General features: G+C 46.2%; 1 protein-coding gene across 2 annotated transcripts in view; it reads right to left on the reverse strand.

Moving 5' to 3' along the window:
• BCR (BCR activator of RhoGEF and GTPase) overlaps window positions 1-19,759 on the reverse strand; it is a 112,880-nt gene that overhangs the window by 51,927 nt on the left and 41,194 nt on the right. For both annotated transcript variants that reach the window (XM_075013029.1, XM_075013030.1), the window contains one exon: window positions 10,843-11,027. In XM_075013029.1, the coding sequence (XP_074869130.1) occupies window positions 10,843-11,027 (185 nt within the window). The remainder of the gene's footprint in view (window positions 1-10,842; window positions 11,028-19,759) is intronic.

Here is a 19,759-nt window from a genome sequence, read left to right on the forward strand (position 1 = left end):
AAAGTGGCTCCTTTTGAAATGTCATTTCATTCAAGTTTTTATAGTTTCTCCATCAGCGTGAAATGCCCTCAGACTTTTTCTTAAAACACTTTTTATTTCAGACACCGAACAAAAACTAATTATTTACTCAGGTCTAGAGGTAACCTCTCGCCAGTTAAAGTGCTAGACAACCCCATTTTTGCAACTCTAAAAGACTGTGGGCTTGGAAATGTCACATGGCCTGAAAACTGCCAGATTTTATCTCAAAGGCAAAAGAGAGTGATTCTGCAAAGCCTGAAAAAGAAAAATAGTGTCCAGTGATTATAATACAGATCATTAGATAAGTCCATCTATATGAAATTCTGCTACACATTTCTTTGTCTCTCTTTAAGGCAAAACACTGCTTCTTACAACACTTTCAAATGCTCATATAGTCCAAGCTCCTTGAAAACAAGAATGTAGTTTAGAAGAGCTGTTATCTTGTCTGTGTGCAGATAGTCTGGGGCTCAGTCCTACTCCAGTTAATATCACAAGGGCTTTAGATATTCTTGTCGGGGAGCAGGAATGGAAATTGTGTGACAGACAGTTGGCTGTATGCTATTGACTGAACATGAGTCTTTCCATAAGTTATAGCTAACAGAGCCCTCTTCAGCTGGAACACACTCCTTCAGGGCTCTGGGGCTAGGCGAGGTTTATTATGGAGAGACAGTAGCTTCTCATTAGGCTGTGTCTACACTAGCTTGGAAGAGTGACCCTCAGTGGGTCAATCTTCTGGGGTTCAGTTTCACATGTCTGGTAGGGATGTGCGAAATCGACCTATCAGGTGTCAGCAATGACCCCGTGAGGAGTAAGGGAGGTCGACAGGAGAAATTCTCCCATTGACCTTCTTCAGTGAGGTCAGCCAGGTAAGTCAACTGTAGATATGTTGGTTCTAGCTACGCAACTGCTGTAGCTACAGTTGTGTATCTGCAAATCAACTTGCTTTCCCTAGTGTAGACACAGCCCTGGTAAAGTTTGCAGCAATGTGCCATTATGAGGCTGTTTTGAGCCCATATGTGTGACTCCAAGGAAGAGAGATGAATCCTACTGTGGGGTTAAGCCTCAGCAACAACTACATTATTTTTTAATACTTCTAATAAATTGTGCAAGCACCTTTCAAGTGTGAAGGACCTTAAAATGTCTCTTCTCTGGTAGTTCTTCAACGTGTCAAATACCACCCCACCTCAGGAAAGGAAATGGCAAATGAAATCTGCTCTAAAGAAACTGGTACAAATTATTCACTCGACAGCTAAGATATGGAAGAAGAAAGCATTTGAATTGGCAGCCCGCCTTTCTGTGAAGCTCTTAGCGACAGTGTATTTTGCCATCTTGAAAGGGACTTTCTGAGGAGCTCTGGAATTTGTAATTAAGCAGATTAAGCTTCAAGGAAAACACATTAGTAATTAGGCACAGCGTACTGAATACTATATTGAGCTGCCTTGTGGGTGTGTGCACACAAGCACACGCATGAATCATTGCCCTCAACTTCACGGAATCAGAACAGTTCACCTCTTTGATGATGATTATTTATCACTCGTGTAGCAGGAATGACGAAAGCCAAACCATGGAGCATAGCTCCCCTGGACTAGGCACAATATGAACACAGAAAAAAAAACCCATAGGCCTAAGAGAGCGATGGCCAACCAGTTAGGAATTAAGAGCAACAGAGAGAGTGCAAAGAGCCACATATTATATATATATATATCTCATATACATATATATGAGAGAGAGAGAGAGAGAGAGAGAGAAATAAATCCATAATACATGGCTCAATGCCCTCCCTCTTCACCAGACACCCCAAGTCCCTCTGCTCTAACCTGATACCCTCCCTTCCCCAAAGCCAGGCACCCACAGCCACCCCCACTCTAACTGACTGCCCTCCCTCTCCCCACCATCCCAAGATCCAGACCCCCAGACTCCGCACTCTAACTCAATCCCCCTCCCCCGACCCGCTCCCCAGAGTCAGGGACCTCCAGTCCCCTTCTCTAATCCAATCCCCAACCCCTTCCCCAGAGCCACGCTGGTGACTCATTGGAGCCACTACTCCTGCCATGTGCTTCTCCCACCAAGCACTGGGGCTCACGTGTGGAGTGGTGGATGGGAGTCCCAGCACATGGCTCCGAGAAGGAGCCACATTTAACAGCTCAAGAGCTGCAGGTTGGCCACCCTGACCTAAGACTTTCAACAGATTTCCTCAAACCCAATGGGAGGGGGCCAGTGTGTTGGAACGATCAGGCTAAATCTGCAAGACTCCCAGAGGCTCAGCTGTGCAACACAAGGCCAGGCATGACGCTCCTGGATGGCTGAAGATTTATTGTAATGTTTACAAGTAACTTCACACCAAAAAAAAATAAATGGTAAAGCTGCAAATGGGCTGATTGGTACCGTATTGATAGGGCCCTGCAATTCTCATCAGCAACTGCAGCGTACGTCTGACTCATACGGCCAGAACTGCAAAGCTGCTGAGCTGCAGCGACAGAAGGAATTTTGTATAGACAGAGACATTCAATTCTGATGAGTCCTTTAAATCCCCTTTAAGATAACCCAAAAATATTGTTACATATTTACTGCCACACAGAGTGCTTCTCTTCCAGCTCTAGGGATCCCTGCTCTCCCATTGAAAGAGACCAGCTTTGATTTCTAACAATCCCTATTGGCCAATCTCACACGGCAAAGACGGAAGTTCCTCCTTTGAAAATGTTTCTTCTATACATATTAAAACTGAAAATTTATATATAATTGATTATAAATCTATATTAAAAACAGCTTTGCTCTCCAGAGGGTCAAACCTCTCCTGCAAGACTCTGTGGGGGTTGGCCTTCCCGAAGACATCAGATGGAAAGGTCACCTCTGACAGTCTTCAGAGTGGTTTTTAATCCCTTTTATGTAACCAGATTTCAAAATGTGATGCTGGAAGACGCCTGTTCCCTTTCAGCTCCATCCAACCCACATGGCCCGGATGCCTCCGGCTGCACTGCAGCAGCTGCATCAGGGAACCTCAGGGGAATTGAACCTACAACGGCAGAGCACATTAAAAGGTTCTCAGGGCAGCATTTGAAATCTGCACACTGATTCCTAGCACTTGTGCAGATATGCTGCTGCCAGGGATCAATGTGACACCAAGTTTCTTCTGTCTGGGTTGTGCTGCTGCTGAGCAATCCCCTCCTGACGGCTGAGGGGCTCCGACAGTTTTATCTAGTATCTTACTGAGTGGGCAGCTCTCACCACCAGACATGCCTCAGGCTCCAGCGCCTCTTCACCCTCTGAGGGGGACTGCATCCTCTGCTCTTTATTGCTCCCTCAGGGAAACGTGTGCCAGGTCCGAGACAGTCATGGAGAATTTGGGAGCAGGCTTCAGCGGGTGCAGGAACAGGCAGTTAGTTTTGATCATCCACCTGCTTTCTCCTTTCCCCTCTGCAGAACTGGAACTAGTTTCACCTACTCCTCGGGGGTGAGTCAAGCGGTGAACAGGTGTGGGCAGGGAGGCCACTCCCCTCTGCCTCGCTGAAGCGAAGGGGTAGAGCATGGAGACGGCCACCAATTCCCAGAACACACTTTGCTCCTCCTGGGACAGTTACCAGACCAAGGGCATGCCGCACAAGGGAGCGGAAAGATGACTGGAACTAGGACCTCCTTCCTTCACCTCCGCTCAAAGGGAGAAGGAACTCAGAGCCTGAGCCCACCCAGCTCTCGCAGAGAGGGGTGAGTAGGCTCCACACTGACGAGTCTCTCACTGGCCAGGGGCAGCCTTCCTGCTAGGTCTGGGGTCGGCCACCAAAATATCAAGAGGAGCCACTTTTTTCGAATCTGGTAAGAACCTCAACGATTCAAGAGCCGCAATGCACGTGAATACGAGACCATCCTTAAGCAAGAATGTCATGCCACACATTTCGTAAGCTCCATTTTAAGAACTGCGCACACAGTGATTTGTAACGTGATACATACTTACTGCAGGACGTTCACAAACTTTTTACATATTCTACTTCCTCACACTTTACGTGTGTGTTTGTACCACTGTCTTCCTGACTTTCACACCCGAACCCACTTTAATTATGTCCATTTTACTTCACATTTAATTTCTGTTTTCTCTCTTGAAATGCGCATTGCCCTTCACAGCAGGAATGGAACCCTTCCTTTTAAAGATCAAGAATTTATCAGCAATGCTATCAAAGCACATATACAGTATCATATCCCACAATGCACTGTGCATATTAAAGGGGGAGTTACCTGACATTTCGAGATCACTTATCGTTTGCTATTTAGATGTGAGCTGTTCATTTTCAGGCTTTTAGGCATTCACCATTTATCGAAATAATCAGGAGGGTTTATTTATTTATTTATTTATTTTAAACTTTGCAATTACAGCACTGAGAGCCACAAAGAAGTTCTTGAAGAGCCGCAGGTTGGAGACTCTTGCACTAAGTGGAAGAGCTGCCAAAGAAGGGGATTCATCAGGAGGGCATGGTGGACAACAGTGGGGAGAGCTGGGCACTGGGCTTCCTGTCAGGCTGGCTTAGCCCATACCTCACTTGCAGGTGTCCCACAAAATATCCTGAATGCTGAGGAAAAGGGGTAGCGATACAACATCCCCCCAACCCTTTCTGCCCCACCATCCCACGCCCCTTTGCTACCCTCCTCCACAAACGTCTCGCAGTAAGAGAATCTCCTGGCAGTGGCTAGAGCCCATCTGTCAGCCATGGGAGCTCTCCCTGTAAAGCTCTGGCCCCAGTCGGCTCTGAACGAGCTGGTTGTAACCAGGGCTCTGCTCCGGCTCTTTGGGAGCTGTTGACAAAACAGGGAGGAGGGAGGGAGAGCACTGATTACAACAAGAGCTCCAGGAGCACCAGACGCCAGCAGCGCTAGTCACAGGCTGGTGTTTCCTTCGCAACAGGCCAGTGCATCATGCTCCCCTGGGGCTTTCAAAGCTGATATGTTGGGTGGCTGCCACTGGGTGCAATCCTGCAGCCTGAACCCAAGCCAGTTGGGGTGGTTGAAAGTGCTGGAGATTACACACCCTGACTATGCTGGCCCAAGGCCACGGCTGTTCAAACACGTTTACAACTTGTCAGTCTAAGTTTACTACCCAGGTTGGCACTGCGTGTTGTACTCAGTTACTCCAAGCCTGGGATTCACCCGCTCCATGGATTAGACAGATACAGCTCTTTCCAAATCTGTTTACAGGACTAACGGCTTTTTGTCTGTTGTTTAAATTAACAGCAAGAATCATTTTATTGTAAATGTTGAGAGCATACAGATTAAGAACCTGGAAACACAATGAATAAGATTTTACAAAGCAGCCCCAGCTGGCATCTCCCTGAGAAGGGAAATGTTGCCGTTGAGTGGGTGTATTAAAGGGATCTTTAAATCTCTCCCTACCCTGTGGTACAGTGTTTCGGAAACCACGCAGTTAGCACATTCAAAGGAGAAGTTTCCAGTAAGGATGGTTGAGTCTCAGAGAGGCACTGGTGGTCTTCAAAAGGGGAAAATTATTAAGTACGAGTTTTAAAATGTAAATATCTTTGGCAGCTTCTGATTAATAGGCTGGAGGTGTTTCATTGTTTGGGAGATGTTAAACAGGGAAGGATATGGTAACCAGGCCAGCCCAGCTTCATGCAAGGAGGACTGGGTGTGAGCAGTGAGAGAAGCCAACGTTATTTATAAATCAATTCCGTGTGTGCCAGCTCTTCTCAGGAAGGGCTTGGACATCCAGGCAAACCATTAAACAGCAGGGAGGAAGAAAGAATCAGAAAGGAAGAGAGTTCAGGGGATGGAGGAGACAAGAGAAAGGGAAGATGGGAGAGAGCCTAGTAACAACACTAGGAAGGAGACACAGAAGGACAAGGAGAAGGAACACAAAGCTCTGAGGGGAAACGATGGAATGAAACAGGGAGAAAGCGGGGGCAGGGATATTTGGAAGTGCTGGGAAAAGGGGGAAAGACGGGCAGAGGAAAGCCATAGGGCTGCACAGGGGATGAGGTCTTCTGAGGTGCTGGTACATTTTCAGAAGTCACCTTGCTGCTTCTTTGCTGACAGACCTTGTCAGCTCCATGAACAAACCTGAGAAGAAGGTGCCATGCCTGTCCCCTCCCTTCCAATAAGCAACAAGGTCAGTAGGGAAAACACTGGTGTCTTTTGCCCCGGGGTGCCACAGTAGGAGGTGGAGTTAACATCTGGAAGCAGCTTACCTTCCCACCCCACCCTGCCCTCCCACATTGCTGGAGGATATCCCTCTGACTCTCCAGAAATGCCAGCTAAGCTGAGGCAGGTCATCTTCCCAGTAACTGTCACCCACAGTGCGCCTGCTTTAGTGATTTGCAATAAACGACTTTTGCAAGCATGGGAGGCAGAGCTTTTCTCCCCAGTAAGAGGCCAGCTGTATAAAAGGGAGTTCCAAGTCCCGACACTATTAGTTTCCAGAACTCCAGCCCTGGTTACATTGGCAGGAACAATCAAAGTTCCTGATGATTTCAGCACAGAAGTGTATCCTTACACAGTAACTGCAGTGTTCTCCCTAGCTCTCACCCTTTCCAGGCTCTGGGGAATTTAAAACCCTCTGCTTCCTGCCCATGCTCAGGATTGATGAATCACAAAGCAGCAGGAGAACAAAGATAAAGACTTACGGTCTGTAAGCATTTACACAGGGCAGACTTTAAACACTCAGGGGTGGGAATTCTTTTGCCCTCCCCAGAGGTGAATCCAAGCCCTTTGCTCACTGTTATTTGTAGAGCAACAATGGTATTAGGCACTTGGAGATAGATGTGAGAAGCTAAGGTTCGATGCCCAAATGAAAGACGAGGTGGCAGTCTGAATGGCAATAGTGTGATGGATCCAGAGCCAGCAAAGAAAGGCTGGCAGGGCAGCACTGTCTGCAGGTGACATTCTGGGCTCCCCAAAGAGCAGACTGACACAGACGCCCAGCAGAGGAACTGCAGTGATACAGGCACCACTGGGGGGAAAAGGGAACCAGAGGCCAGTGCCAGGGGAAATTCTGCGAGACTCTGTCCAGTAGAACAAGTGTAGCTCCCGCTTCTCTGGAGGGAATCTGCTGCTCCTCTGTGGTTGGCTGTGGGAGCACGGAGAGAGCAGGTACCTGTTAGCAGAGGCGGTGCTAACCCTTTAGGTGCCCTAAGCAGGAGTATTCCCCCCTCAGCACATAACAAACAGCAAACGGGGGGCCCCCATGAGCTGTTCAGAGCCCTCAGCAAATGCTTAGTCTCCTTATGCCTAATGTGGGCTCTGCTGGATAGAGAGCCCCTGGGCCTTGCTCTGCCAGAGTGTGGTACCACAGTTGAACTAGACCAACGAACAAGAGGCATCCCAGCCCAAGTCCCCGTTCATCCCCCAGCTTCTTCCTCCTGCAGGGAAAAATGGGCGAGCTGAGCCTCCCTCCCCTTTTCAGGGTTAAGAGGGAAATGACACAGGAGACCTGAGTGGGCATAAAACAGAGCCAAAAAAGCAAGAGACGGCTATTTTATTTGCTCCTGTGAGCAGCATGCGCGCCCTCAACCCCACATTGTCCCCCACTTCCCTACATACCCTGACTTGCAGGAGGAGTTCCACACACTGCACAGCTATGGCGGGGGTTGTTTGGGGACAGGAAGCTCTTACAGATAGATTTCATCCCTGGTCTCTCCGCCTTCCTTCCCTCCCTCACCTCAAGATGCTGCAACGCTCACTCCATCACAACAAGCCCCGCCAGTAACCACCACTGAGACTGGGGATGTACCCAACCTATGCTGGCCAGCTCTGAGCTTTAGCCCTTCCTGCCTTCTCTTTCCAGCCACAAGCCCACCTCCTGTTTGAATCCCAGGCTGTTAGAACTCTTCTTCAGTGACACATGACACCAGCTGTCCCTCCCAGCTACTAATGCCAGTTCCCACTTTCAAAATAATGTCTATATTATGGACAAGGCTGCTAGAACTGCTGATTATTAAAGTTGCCCCACACTTCATATTCTGATATCCTGTTCTCAGCTGCTTATGTCAGGTAACTATCTGGGGCTGAAAATAACACCTGTATGCCTCAGGCTGGAAATGTGCAATAAGTTTCGGACAAAAATGATACAGCTGTTTCCAAGAATGAGGCTAGGAAAAAACCACATCATTGCTTTACAATGTTAAAAAAGATTCAGGTAACCTTTTCCTTTCAGAAGCGCAGATGCTCCAGTTGTCAGGAGCACCGACTTGAAATGCCAGGGATGTGCTTTGTGCTGTTTCTGTCAAAATCTACCCAAACTGACCTCTGGGAAAAAAATTCTGATTTGCACCCGACAGAAGAGATGTCTTAGAGTTTAGCAACAAAAATCTCCAAAGATTCCGTACATCAAAAACATACTCTAATTCCTCATACCTCTACTGCAGGCCAGACAGTGTGTGTATCAGCTGCTCACAGCAACTAAGCACATGCCATCTCCTGTCCCAACAGCTCCTGAATGGGTCAGGACTGTGCATGCACTCCATCCTCTCACAGTTGCTCTGGGCTAGGGTGGGGCCCGGCACAGAGACTGATATAGGAAGTCTGTCTCTTCTGTGCTCTCTCACCTTTACAAGTTCTCAGGCAACATGGAGGAGGAAGCCACCTGACTCAAATATAGTTGAGGGAGAGAGATCCTGGGACTGGGGATACAGAATGGAGCAGACTGGGTCATAGAACCTGGACAGACTGCAGGTGGAGGGAGGGAATAAAAACCAAAATCACATTTCTGGAAAATGGTGGAGAGTAGAGACCAAACTGGGTGGGTAAACAGAGTGAAAACGAGAGAGTCTGCAACCTGATAGGCAAGAAAACTTGGGCAGAAAGCTGGGAGATGGGGAGTGGAGATTGCGATGGGTTGGGCATGGGAACTGGCAGTTAGGGATGTATGGGAGCAGCTGTTCCTGGCTGGAAAAGTCAAGTGGGATGGAAAACCCATGAGAGAGACTGGGAAAGGGACTGGCCAGTTTGGAAAAGTCATCCTAGATGCCAGCAGCTGAACCAGGCAAAAGAAGAAAGCTACTGATAAAAGCCACAACTATCTTCTGGTTCTCAGCGACCATGGGAAAGGAAATACACGTGCGTGTGACAGTGTTACAGCTTTCTGGTCAAATGCATTTTGTACCCTTGTCTCACGGCATCACCTTGGACACTTTCTATGTTGTTTCAGTGACACCTTTTGCAAAGCAGCTGTGTGAGCAACCATGACAAGTGGCTCTGCAACTTGCACTAGCAAGGGAATTAACAGCACTGTAAACTAGTGTAACAGGATTGCAATTAACCTCACAATCCTGTGGCTGACACGTCTTCACTTGTGCTGGCACCAGTATCTGCCGATTGCTCACAGTGGAAGGAGGGTCACTTAAAGGAGTTTTAATAGGAGTGCAGGGTCAGGAGTTTGGCATAGTGCTAGTACCCCTCTCCACAAATTTTACTACAGTGGAGAAGAACACAGCCAGCCACTCATCTATGAAGCAACAGGCACAAGCAGCATTTCCCATACGCTATTACAACAAGCCACTTTGCCAGGGGCACCTGCAGCAAACAGTCACTCCAGGCGGTCAAGCAGCTCTACCACTGACACACATCAGCACTCTTCCCATCAGAATAGTACACCCCAGGTGCTCTAGCAGGACACTGCAGGGCTGCCATAGGATGCCCTTGCTGTCACACCCCTTACATCCCTCTACTTACATTTTTGCTGTCTTCCCTCACCCCAATACTTAATTTCTGTAATAAAGAAAACCAAGAACTCGGGTGTGGACTGAAGCATCATTCCTCATAGGCACTGCTGTAGTAACAGCGAGTGTGACAGCGCTACCCTCAGCTTCACCTAGCCTCACGAACAGGTACTCTGGGAAGGACTGGAAACTGGCAGTGTGGGAGGCAGGGGGTGGAGGGTGGGGACGCCTTTTGGAAAGTTGGGCCCAACACCCAGAGTCACAGGACAGGGTGGAACTCCAGGCTGGGGAATTTTCCATTACTCCTCTTTGCTTAAGTCAAGGACTCATTTTGATTTCTGGTTATAAACATTTGTGAGAAACCCCTTGCTGTCTGCAGCTGCCCTTCATTTCTACAGGGTCACATTGAGCTAACAGTTAAAATGGATGGAACTAAAGTTAATTAGGCACATAATGATCAGAAGGGGAAGGGGAATTATTAGTTCCTTTACGGTCACAAAGCCTCCCTCACAAAGTGTTTATACACTGGCACAATGAACTCACTCAGCTGAAAGGTCTCCGGCAGGTGGTCACATGAGCAGCTACTGCGTGCACACAGTACATTTTTTAAATGAGACTCGGCTATTTCATCTGCATCATCAATACACTTCAGAGTTTAGCCACTTGGCAAGTTTGATTCTTGTTGTCCTCCAAGCTTCAAAATTAATCAACTTGACTTATCAATGTTTCAGGGTTACCTGAGCATAGCTCACTCCCATCCAACCTCCTTCTAGGCTCTCCTCCCCCAGATTTTTTTGGTCACAAATCTGAATTCCCATATGCCTCCTCAACATGTCTTTCACAATGTTTGTTCCAAGACCTTCTCTAAAAGCAACAGCTGGTATTTGGAGGTTGGTTCTGCAGCCCTTGTTCACTGACTAATACCACTGATTCAGCAGCATTGCTCACAGGAGCAAGGCTGAACAATTGGCCCTAAATTTGTACTGACATTGCAAATCCATAAAACGTGGGAGTAACACTTGAAAGCTACTTTAACCCTAAATGCTCTGTTCCTATCAGGTACAGCTATCACATATCAACCAGTGCTTTTTCCATGCTCCTGAGGCCATGCTAGTCTCACACACATGCCCCATGCTGATTCCAAGCTTCAAGCCAGTAAAAAAGGACTCACTGATTTTGTGGACTCCAAAGACCCCGAAGAGAGCGTGTCTCGACTGCTGCGGCTCTTGGAACTGAGATGGGGCGACGATGATGGAGAGTCGTCAATATAGGGCATCGTGTCATGGTGTCGCCGCTGCTCTTCGGCACGGTCCGCATCGTAGGCATAACTAGGTGGTGTTCCACTGAATGAGGCATCTGCAGGGAAAATGCTGAGCTTAAAACAGAACTGGGAAGGAGATAAACATAGGCCAAGTTCATTCCTTGCTCCCAGGAGCACACATGCCTTGTCAGTCTTCAGCAAATCCACAATTACTGATACTGAGACACACTTAAAATGTTAAAGAATTCATAGTCAGGTTCTTGTGGTGTGCCCTCCATGGGTTGTCAATCCATGATGAGGGGGTCTCTCAGTAACTCATTTTCATAATCGGACTATGGTGGGTCAGGGCAATGAACCTGATCCATTTAGCACAACCGATAAAGAGGCGGCCTTCACGAATGTCGACAATAATATAGACGTCAGAAACTGGGATATACTAGGATGGAAATCCAGAGTTTCTCCACACCTCTGAGCAACAGGAAGACTATGTAAAAAATTCTTAAGACTAAAGTGAAGAGCCCATCTGCCAAAAACAAATCCAAAAGACCCCTTGATGGATATATCCTTCCTCCATAGATTCCTAATTAATCTCTCAAGTGTGGGGAGAGGGGGCCAAGGTAACTATCATTTAGTAAAAACTGAGTGACCCTCTGCAGAAAAGGCAAGGGGGAGAACTGATATTTGTATGCTATACTGGGGGGAAGATAAAAACTAAAAGCAAACGTGTTTGTTCTTTGGGGAGGACGGAGGGAACAGGATTGGCTTTTGCCTCAAGACCTTCCAGAGCTCCCTGGTGGCCAAGCATAAACCCAAGTGGCGTTGACCTAGACAACGGCTGCATGGGAAGGAATTGTATGGTGGGTCAGGAAAGTCAGTGGGAGTTAAGATTCTCTCTCAGGCAGCACCAGTGGTGCTGAAGCCATTTTTATACTGCGGGTGCTGAGAGCCATTATACCAAACTGTAAACCTGGCGTAGAATGGTAACCACTTCCAGCTGGGGGGGTGCAAGTTCCAGCACCTTGGGGAAGTACTGAGCCAACCAACTGCTGCTGTGGAATCTTCAAGGCCTTCTGGCCACCAGCTAGATAGAGAAGGCAGCACAAATTCCCATACAATGCACCTGTTTTAACTACAGGGATAATTTGGGGATAGAGTCGGGATGGCTGAGCATTCACTTGGCCAGCGGGGAACATTAAGGGACTGACTGGCGTAGGATTGTGCGGCAGGGCAAGCTTCCTTCATCTAGAAGCTTAATGTAAGATTTCAGGCATTTTTGGGGCAGGGTGGGGACAGCTCAGTGGTTAGAGCACTGGCCTTGTTAAACCAGGGTTGTGAGCTCAATCCTTGAGGGGGCCTTTTAAGGTTTTGGGGCAACAAATCGATCCCCAAGCTCTCTCCCGTTGATGCTGGTATTCCACCAAGGCAAGAAGAGTAGCCAGCACTGATGGAAAAGCAGCCCCTGTCAACCTTATCGCATGCAAGATGCCGCCATGAACATGTCAACTTCAGCTATGTGAGTTGCATGGCTGAAGTAAACTGATGGTGCTGCTAACCACAGACAAGGCCTTACTTTCACTAGAGAAAGGACAAACTTACAGGTGCCATATTTTTACAACAGAAATGAAAACAAACCAGCCCATTTCACCGCTGCACTGGGAAGGGAGAGCATTTTCATTCTATTTCTGCAAGAAATTAACCAGTTTCAAAAAAAACCTAGTAACTCAAAACCTAGAGGAAATAATGTGTACCGTCCCCTGACTTTGGAGCTGCTGAGGGTTTCATAGCTGGTGGGGATATATTCTTTGGCAGGACAAGCAGTTGAACAGACCAAACAATAACCAAAATGCTGCTCCCTACCGTGTTCCCAGCAACACAGAAAACGTCACGTCTCTTCCTAACCTCAAACAAAATATTGCAATGTCAGCTGCTCGAGACACCAAAGGGATTAAATAATGAGCAGAAAATAAAACAAATGCTACAGCAGAGGTTATTTTTAAAAAAAATAAAAGCCATCACTGCCCAGGAGCAAGGCTATTTCCTGTGTTTAACTGGAAAAGGTTAGAAATTCCTGCCAAGCAAGGGGGAAAAGCCTCTGTATGAACATGGGTTTGTGCTGAAAGAATTCACAGGTTTGAAAGTAGGGAAGGAAGGTCCCACCCAAGAGAGCGGGGGGCAGGGCGGGCTTCTATTTTGTTCAATAACATCAACATGACCGCTAAAGAAAACTAGCTTATTTCCAGACCTTCAATCTCCATTCCCCATTGGGATCACCTTTGCAAGGCTGGCATTTTTTTTAGTCCATGTGGCTAAATTAGAAGGCCAAGAGGCCAATAAAGTTGGACACTGTTCCTGTATAGGCTACAAATCTAGATCCAGAGACCTGACTTGTATGTAGATTAGCAAGTAAATAAATAGGGCTGCTAAGCAATTAAAATTAATTGCGATTAGTTGCACTGTTAATCAATAACAGAGTACAGTACCAGTTTTATTATCTGGCATCCCTGGAGAAGAGTTGCTGGATAATCAAATATGCCGGATATTTGAAAAGGGACCACTGGCCACCAGTCAGCCCCACTGCCACAAACTCTGGCATATGTGCTCCTGTTATCCAAGTGCCAGAGAACACGGCTTTTATTGTACCATTTACTTACGTATTTTTGGTGTTTTCCACATTTTCAAATATACTGATTGCCATTGCAACACAGAATACAAAGTATATGGTGGTCTTTTTATATAATTTTTTTTAATTTGTATTCTAAAAATTAGAGTTTTTGGATGTACCCAATACAAGTACTGTAGTGCAATTTATTTATCATGAAACTGACCTTACAAATGTAGAATTATGTACAAAAAGTAACTGCATTCAAAAATAAAACAGTGTAAAACTTTAGCACCTGCAAGTCCACTCAGTTCTATTTCTTGTTCAGCCAATCACCCAGACAAACAAGTTTGGTTACATTTGCAGGAGATAATGCTTCTTTTTCTGAGAACAGGCGTCGCATGGCATTGTTGTAACTGGTTTCCAGAGTTCCCTGTAAGATGAGCGCTTGGGCGCCTACCCAGGAGAAATTCAGGTGCCACAAGCTGATAAGCAGAGTGCCCCAGCCACCCACAGTGGGCAGCATGTGTTTCTACTGCTGATGTACCTCAGCAGATGCCCTGAAGCACATAACAAAATTTATTCTGCACATGGATAGAAAAAATTAGAGGGACCACTCCCATGCTTCAACCACCATTCCAGAAGAAATGCACCCATGATAATGAGGAGTTCTGCTTAACAACAGTCCAAAGCAGTACAGACCAAGACATGTTCATTTTCCTCATCTGAGTCAGATGCTACCAACGGAAGGTTGATTTTCTTTTCTGGTAGTTTGGGTTCTGTAGTTTCGGCAGAAGAGGGTTGCTCTTTTAAGAGTTCAGAAAGCATACTCCACACCTTGCTTCGCTCTAATTTCAGAAGGCACTTCAGACTCCTAAACCTTCAGTCAAAAGGGGCAGATACCTTTAGAATACTCACTGGTATTTTCTTTGCATTTTGTCAAATCTGCAGTGAAAGTGTTCTTACAATGATTGTGTGCCGAGTCATCATCCAAGATTACAACTATGAAATATATGATGGAATGCGGACAAAGCAGAGCCAGGAGATACACACTTCTCCCCCATGAAGGTCAGTCACAAATCTAATTAAGGCATTATTTTGTAATGGGCATCATCAGCATTACAGTACTTGCGTAAGGTTAATTGAAAAATGCTAATTTTCTTATTTATTTTTACAGTGCAAATATTTGTAACAAAATAATAAAGTAAGAGGCATACACTTATATTCTGTATTGTAACTGAAATCAATATATTTGCAAATGGAGAAGAACAGCCAAAATATTTAACAAATTTCAATAGCAGTTCCATTGTTTAACAGTGCAATTAAAACTACAATGAATCCTATTTTTAATTGCAATTATTTTTGAGTTAATCGTGTGAGTTAGCTGTGATTAATCAATAACCCTATAAGTAAACAAACAAACAAACAATCTACGATTATCACTTCTACGTAGAGCCAGCAGCCAGCCCTAACTCTAAATGTGTAACCGGACAGAGAGGCCCCATCTGTCAGCACCGCCACAACTCTTTTTGAGCACAGCTGTGACCCACAACATGGTGGAGAGGGAAGGGGAAGATAACTGTGTTATAACAAAGGTGGAAACAGGTAGACTGGACTGAATGACTTTGTGAAGTCCCTTCCAGTCTTATGATTCCACTGAACACATTTTTAAAGCTGGAAGGTGCCTACGGCAGAACACTGCTTCCTACCATAGCTAATCGTGCTTATTTGTTGTTTTGCTAGGCAAAAGGAGATTATGGCTGGGGCCAGTCCAGGGTTTGTTCAAAGCCTGTGTGTGGTAGATTCTGTCTTGTTCTCCAGAATCTGCTTTCATCAACAAAGTAAGGGAAGGCCTCCCCTTAAAGACTTCCTCCATTGGCTTAGATAATCATCCTGAGCAAGAAGTGGTAGCTGTCTTCACTCATGCATAGGACAGTACCAAAATGTCGCTTAAGGAAGATTATTCTCTCCCTTGATTAGTGTAGTTACACCAAAGTACAGTAATTCTGCAGTGTAAATCAGGGATAAGTCCACAGCTGTAACAACTTGAAAGAAAACCCTGAAAACATGACCTGACTATAACCAGTATAGCAATGTCTGCCTGAGCCTTGGTCTACAGTACAAACTCATGTCAGTATAACTAATTCGCTTAGGGGTGTGAAAAATCCACATCTATGAGTGATGTGTTTATAATGACCTAACCCCGATGTAGTCAGTGCCATGGCAACAAGAGGGCTTCTCCATCGATACAGCTACCATCTCTGGGAGAGGTGGAGGGGCTACACTGATGGAAGAAGCTCTCCTGGTGGCGTAAGTAGCGTCTTGATTAAGTGCTACTGTGGCACACCACTTCCACGCTGACAAATTACCTCAGTCTACAGCCACTGCTTGGGTACGTTTACACTTTGCTCCTTGTGTCTGTGGTGTGCATCCTCATCGGGAGCACCCATACTGATTGTACTGTCAGCAAGGGACACTGGGGGATTGCTTCTGAAAGTCAGTACTGTAACCACTAGAAGTCCTGCGGCACCTTAGAGACAGACTAACAGATATTTTGGAGCATAAGCTTTCATGGACAAAGACCCACAAAAACTTATGCTCCAAAATATCTGTTAGTCTATAAGGTGCACCAGGACTCCTTGTTGCTTTTGCAGATACAGACTAACACGGTTACCTCTCCGATACTAATACTGTAACCATCGACATAAGCAACACAGTGTCTAAAGTGACATCACGTTAACCTGACTACATCGACATTGACTCAAATATACATTTCCACAGTTAGGTTACTGCATGGCAGCTTATGTTGACTTAACTCTATAGTACAGACTAGATCTCAGCCCAGCAGGTATAGACAAGACCATGAAAAACAGCTCTCAGGTGTGAACTGCCCCATTCCTCTCAATTGATATTCACTTGTATGCCAATTAACTTTAAACATCAACATGGTTAACTATCCCCCTGCTGCTCAAAGCATATAAGAAGAGGAAGGCTCATATTATGAAGATCTACACAGACTATTCTGGAGAACAGCTGATTTTGGCACCACATGCGTATGATACTTATGAAGTGCCATCACTTAATATCTTCCCCCTCAGTCAAGGAGTCGCTGAGTCCCAGGACCTCAGCCAGGCACTGGAGACATGTCATGGGGAAAACAATCCTGAGGCGTTAACAGCACACAGATTTATCTGAACCTCTTTACCAGCCAGCTCCAAGAAGACCAGAGAGCTGTATGATTATATTTTGAATATCCACACCCTCTACAGAAATGGTGGGCAACCTGGACCCTCATCAGGGTTCTGTGTACGGCCCGCAAGAAATTTTGACTGCTGCCCCTGTGCAGGGTTGCCAGATTCTGCTAGTTTCCATCCACACTGTTCCCCCCAGGCACTACCAGTATTACTAAAATTATACCCACTCAAAGCAAGAGCACGTGAAGTACGTGCTGACTGCACACAACATTGATTGAGAGCTGCACATGCCCTCAGAATCAACAAAATGCTGCTATGCTTCAGCCAGCACATGCCACGAATTCTAGGTATGCAAGCACAGTTAGCAAAACTACCCTCTCCCAGGAGGCTGTCTCAATTATGACAATCTTGCAGCTCACTGAGATGAAGGTGAACCTCTCATACGGCCCACTCATTAGCTTAGGTTGCCAATCACTAATCTCATTCTTGTATTCTGAACACACTTTTTACTCTGTGGAAAGAGCTTGGAAGAAAACCTTTTCCCCATGTCAAATGGGTCAGGGCCAGTGGTTACATATGTAGTGCAGACAGAGCTATTCCTTGACCAAGCAGTGCCATTGTACTCTGAAGGATTTAAAAGATCATTAAACTCAAATGAGGGAAGCTAAGAACAATCAAAGAGCTCATGTCCTGGGACAACAGAACTGTGGAGTAAACAGGCTAGCTTGCAAGATTTCCTATTGAGAAAGGGGCCTCTGGAAATGAAGACTCTGGTCCCACTCTAGCCTGGATACACTTGCAAGAAGCAGACACGTAGGGCATGGGTGAGGAGAGACTGCATTTAACAGAGCAGCCCCGGCAAGGCAGCTGGGCAGCTTCAGGGGCGAGGGATGCATCTTCAGCCCACAGCGTCCATCTGGAGGCGGAAACATATGACACCGTCCTGCTGCAGTGGATTGAAGTACAAGGCTCCGACAGCGAGAGTCAAGCTGTACAAGCCCATGTAAAAAACACAGGACAAGGCTTTGTCCTATTTCTTACAGGTAACCCACAAAATAAAGCTGGAAACAATGGCCATGGAGAAAAAAGCACAGGGTCTCATTTTCAAAACTACTGAGCTCCTGTATCTCTCATTAACTTCAATGAGAGCTTGAGCGTTTACAGACTGCATGCCCATTTAGGGCCAGCGAGACAGAAGAGCTGGTTCTTAGATTACAGACTGGTTGTCTGAGCGGGCACATGTGTGATTTCCATGTGGCTGGCTCTCCAACAGCAGTTCAGAAGCCAGAATGCAGAACAGGTGGGGTAATGGAAGGGAGAAAAGCAGGAGAGGAAATTACCTGGGAATGTACAAGCAAAGCTGATCTTCCAGCTGCAGGCCCCACACAAGCCTTCCTGTTTTAGTCTCGAGACAATTATTTGTAAAAAGAGAACTCATTACAGGGGTAGTCACATGAGAAACAACTTTTCAAGTGATTTTTGATTTCTCTGGAAGATCCCCCATTCCCTTTCTCCTAAGCCAATGCTGATTTATCAAAGGACTCCTTGGTACTAGGTGCATGAAAAACTTCAAGATCAACTAATTAAGCTGTATGAATGTGAGAGAGATTACATTTAATTTCACACTGCCTTTTGCTACAACTGGTGATGGTTGCGGAGTTTGTAATTGTCACACATCTTCAATTTCTCTTCTCCTCACCCAACTCAGGACTGAAGCCAGCAATCCAGGCTGCAGAAGAACACAGCAAGAAGTTCTCCACAACCTTGCACTTACTCTTCTCCAGCACCTGTGATGTCCTCAGATAACCCCTTCACATTCTGAAGCAGAATCCAAAGTCAATCAGCAAGCAGTTGGCACAGCTGGAAATGCGACCCAGGAGTCCGGACTCTTCTTCCCTATGATTTAACCACTAAACAAACACAGACTTCTAGACCACATACTTTAAACACAACATCGTTAAGAGAAACATCTCTGTTTTGTTTTAAAAAATAGCTTCTCTTTTCTCTTCCTCTAGCCTCCCACTGCAGTGAGTCCTTTCTGGGAGTGAATGCTGAGGGCACAGCTAGACTACCTGGAAATTTGACCCGGTCAGGGTCAATCTTCCGGAATTCAATTTCACATGCCTGGTAAAGAGGTGCAAAAATGGAACTATTCGGGGTCAGCAGTCGACCACTTTACTCCTCGATATTGCAAAGAGTGATCTGCGTAATCACCAGGATCTGACACTAACCCTTACGGCCTGTTTCCAATTTCAAGTCTAAACAAATCAATTATTTACCACAGTAATGACCTACTTAAGAAATTAGGGCTGGAATACCCCATGAGCAACGTTCTGCTCCAGAACAAGTGGATTTCAGGAGGAAAACGAATGAGTGCAGTCAGGGCATGGCCTGCAGGGCTGCTGCTGTGTGAATCACCAACCTAAGCTGTCAGAAAGCTGCTAATAAACAGACCAAGGCAGCTCACCCAACAGGCAGCAACTGGACACCATCTCCTATTGTTTTACTCACCAATCAGCAGCTCCTTCCTTCCACTAAGTCTGGCGCCGGATCAGAGCACTCAAAAGAGCTCATAGGCTGCCAAAGCAATGAGCAGATCAGACAATCGTGACAGGAGCATAATCATCATCCTTGTCCTCGTCATGGCTACCTCTGGGTTGCACAGCACTGGACAACATTCAATCCCTTTGTGGCAGGCAGAAGCAATCCCAAATCCATGGGTGGTTAAGAGAAACCTTAAATAGTTACGAAAAACAAAACCCAAAAATGGCAGTTCAGGAGGCGGACTGGCTCAACCTGCACTGCCAGACACCATGGCTGACACACCAGGGCCTGGATTTCTAACGTAAGGCAAAACAATACCAAACGAAGCTCACCTCATAGAGGACTGTATTGCAAGTAAGTATGGGCCACCAGCACCCTGACTACACAGCCCTGGAAAGGGCTGAAATGAACCAAGTGTCAGTTTAAGAGGGGCAGCTGTATAAGTCTGGAGCTTCACAAAAAACAAATAGTCCTGTAGTACCTTAAAGAC

Source organism: Carettochelys insculpta, chromosome 18 (genome assembly GCF_033958435.1).
Source record: "Carettochelys insculpta isolate YL-2023 chromosome 18, ASM3395843v1, whole genome shotgun sequence".
Classification (NCBI taxonomy): domain Eukaryota; kingdom Metazoa; phylum Chordata; order Testudines; family Carettochelyidae; genus Carettochelys; species Carettochelys insculpta.